At 43.0% G+C, this 2,593-nt stretch overlaps 1 protein-coding gene across 1 annotated transcript; it reads right to left on the reverse strand.

Annotated features, from left to right (window-relative positions):
* Nucleotides 1–764: 764 nt before the first annotated feature.
* On the reverse strand, nucleotides 765–2,336 carry LOC116204342 (cytochrome P450 94A2-like). Its single transcript, XM_031536428.1, has 2 exons — nucleotides 1,718–2,336; nucleotides 765–1,667 (listed from the first exon to the last, which is right to left on the reverse strand). The coding sequence occupies exons 1-2, from the start codon at nucleotides 2,334–2,336 to the stop codon at nucleotides 817–819; spliced, it is 1,470 nt and encodes a 489-aa protein (XP_031392288.1). The 3' UTR covers nucleotides 765–816.
* Between the last annotated feature and the right edge of the window lie 257 nt (nucleotides 2,337–2,593).

Raw genomic sequence — 2,593 nt, forward strand, 5'->3', positions numbered from 1 at the left:
GTAAAAAAAAAATCTCGGACACGTGTATGGCGAAGATCGCATATAAGAAGATCTAACGATTAGAAAAAAACAATAACCACAATTATTTTTATTAGCCAACTGCCGTAGAATATATATAACTCTAAACTTCGTAGTACGTATCATGTTGCTCCGGTTGAATAGGTTAGTACGTTTCCAAAACAGACATCACAAGAAGTGCACATTCCCCTACCTTTTCATTTTTTCCTTCTTTTTTATTGAAACATTTTTTCGTGACCTTGAAAATAGCTCATGACCGAGTTAATGAACTATCTGTCAGAGGGTGATAACAAAAATATAAACTTTTACGCATCTGGTAATATAATTCCATATAATATATTTCGTCACGCATAATACCTTCTCATAAACGAGAGAGTCACAAAGCCCATCAAGTTGATCCTTTCAATACTAGCAAAGAACTTTCCATAAGTTTAAAACCGATTTGGAGAAACTGATCGCATCGGGTGAGAAGATGAATATGGAAGCTCAGATTTGAAGTCAAGAAGTTCGGTCTCTCTTGCACGAGGTGGTCTTGCATGTAAGGATTTCTCCTCTTACACCAATCCTTATAAACTAACTAACATAGACAAAGGTTACATTTCTGCTGCTCTTTTAACCTTATTGGAGAGACTGGGAATGGTATTCTGCTGGGACGACGCATATTATCTAGTAGACATTGACGAAGTTATTGTTTCTCCTTTTATTTATTTATTTTTTTCAGTTGTGAGGAACACCCTTGTGCTTTCAGTAAAGTCCATTTATGCATCGCGGCTCATAGGTTAGCTCGCGATTCTTTTATTAGTTCTTAAATTCCGAACACCTTTCCCTCACTTTCACAGGTAACCCTCCTTTCATTAGAAGGGTGAGGGAAAGTATTTTCTCCGGTTGCATATGATCGTCTTGCACCTCTATTACGAACCTCTCTATCATTGACGCCACAATCAACTTAATCTGTATATAAGCCAAGTCCTTCCCAGCGCACATCCTAGGTCCGGCGTTGAAGATTGGGTAGCGAAACGGGCTCTGTTGTTGAAATATCCCGTCTTCGAGCCACCTCTCGGGTTTGTATTCCAGGCAGTCATTCCCCCAGATCTTCTCCATCGTTCCCATTGCAAAGGCATTGTATAGTACGTTCCACCCTTTCTTGACGAGTGTCCCATCCGGCAATACATCATCAGAGCTACACGTCTTCACATTGAAGGGCACCGGCGGATATAACCTCATGGACTCTGTTATTGCCGCGTGGAGATAATGCATCTCGCGAATCTCCTTGAAGTTGAACGTCTCCCCAGGGTTCTTGCTGTGCTTGGCTCGGACTGCCTCCACCTCTTCCACAATCTGTTTCTCGACCCTAGGGTTTGAAGAAAGAATCCAGAAGAACCATGTTAAACTAGAGACAGTCGTGTCTGTCCCAGCCAATAGGAAACCAATCCCAATGTCGCGGAGATAGTCCACTGTTGCATCACCATGGTCGATGAACCTTGATATGATGTCGTCCTTGCTCACCCCCCTCGTCTCTATTAGTCTTGTCTGCATGATCCTCTCAAGATTTTTATGGATGATGGATATCGAGTCCTTAAATCTCCGCTCCGATCCAATGTTTAGGACTTCTTCACCTTCCATATGAAGGGGAACAAGTGGTGAAGCCTCTCGTGTGAGATGAAACTCGAGTGTCTAAATGCTTCTACGAAGGGGGTACTCAGTGCACCGGGATCTTCGCTGAACATCAGCCTAGATAAGATGTTGAACATGAAGCGCTCGAATATCTCTTGGAGGTCTAGGACATGGTTCATCCTTGAGGCTCTTTCTAGGATTGGGATCAACATCGTGTGTGTCTCCTGCGCTATAATGTTGACAGCACAATTGCAGAATGTGGTTGAACTGAACTCATGAACCGCGATCCTCCTCTGGTCCTTCCAGGGTTCACCATTGAGGATAAACATCACCTGGCCAAAAACAGCCCGGAGGTGAGATGTGAACAGCTCGCCTTTGGGGTAGCGGTCGAAGTTGGTCATGAGGATGTGCTTGACATTCGACGGGTTAGCAGTGATGACCATCGGATCCATACCAGGGCGGCGGAGGAGTATGGTGTTGGTGGGGGTTGCCAAGAGGATCTCCGTAGTCCAGTCAATGAACCGGCTCCGATTCTTAATGAAATCAAGTAGGGACCCGATTAGAGGGTAGCTCTTTGGAGTTCCACTATTGGTTGTTTCGGTTGGGGTCTTTGGTCGGGAAATGGACTTGTGGATGTAGTGAAGGAGAAAAAGAATGACGCTGGAGTAAATGAGAAGAAGGGACTGCTCAAAGAAGGTGTCCATGGATGTCTAGTGTTTTGGGATCGGGAGGGTTTGAGAAGTGTATGAACATATATATATATATATTACTATGTATATATACACACACGGGACGGAGCCTGTGCGCGCATAGTATAGAACATGTTTTTACTTTTTTGTCAATTTTATCAAATAGTATATGCACATTTTAAAACCCTTATAAATTTTAATTTTCCACATAGACATTTTAATGGGACGTACACAATATTTCATGCCGTTATGTCCATGTCATCATTCGGTTA

Source organism: Punica granatum, chromosome 4, assembly GCF_007655135.1.
Source record: "Punica granatum isolate Tunisia-2019 chromosome 4, ASM765513v2, whole genome shotgun sequence".
Lineage (NCBI taxonomy): Eukaryota > Viridiplantae > Streptophyta > Magnoliopsida > Myrtales > Lythraceae > Punica > Punica granatum.

What these genes read in the sequence shown, in the direction of transcription:
- LOC116204342 (XM_031536428.1), bottom strand. Translation starts at nt 2,336, where the DNA reads ATGGACACCTTCTTTGAGCAGTCCCTTCTTCTCATTTACTCCAGCGTC. An exon ending in CGAAGATCCCGGTGCACTGA is followed by an intron (nt 1,668 to 1,717) that starts GTACCCCCTTCG and finishes ATCTCACACGAG; the next exon opens with AGGCTTCACCACTTGTTCCC.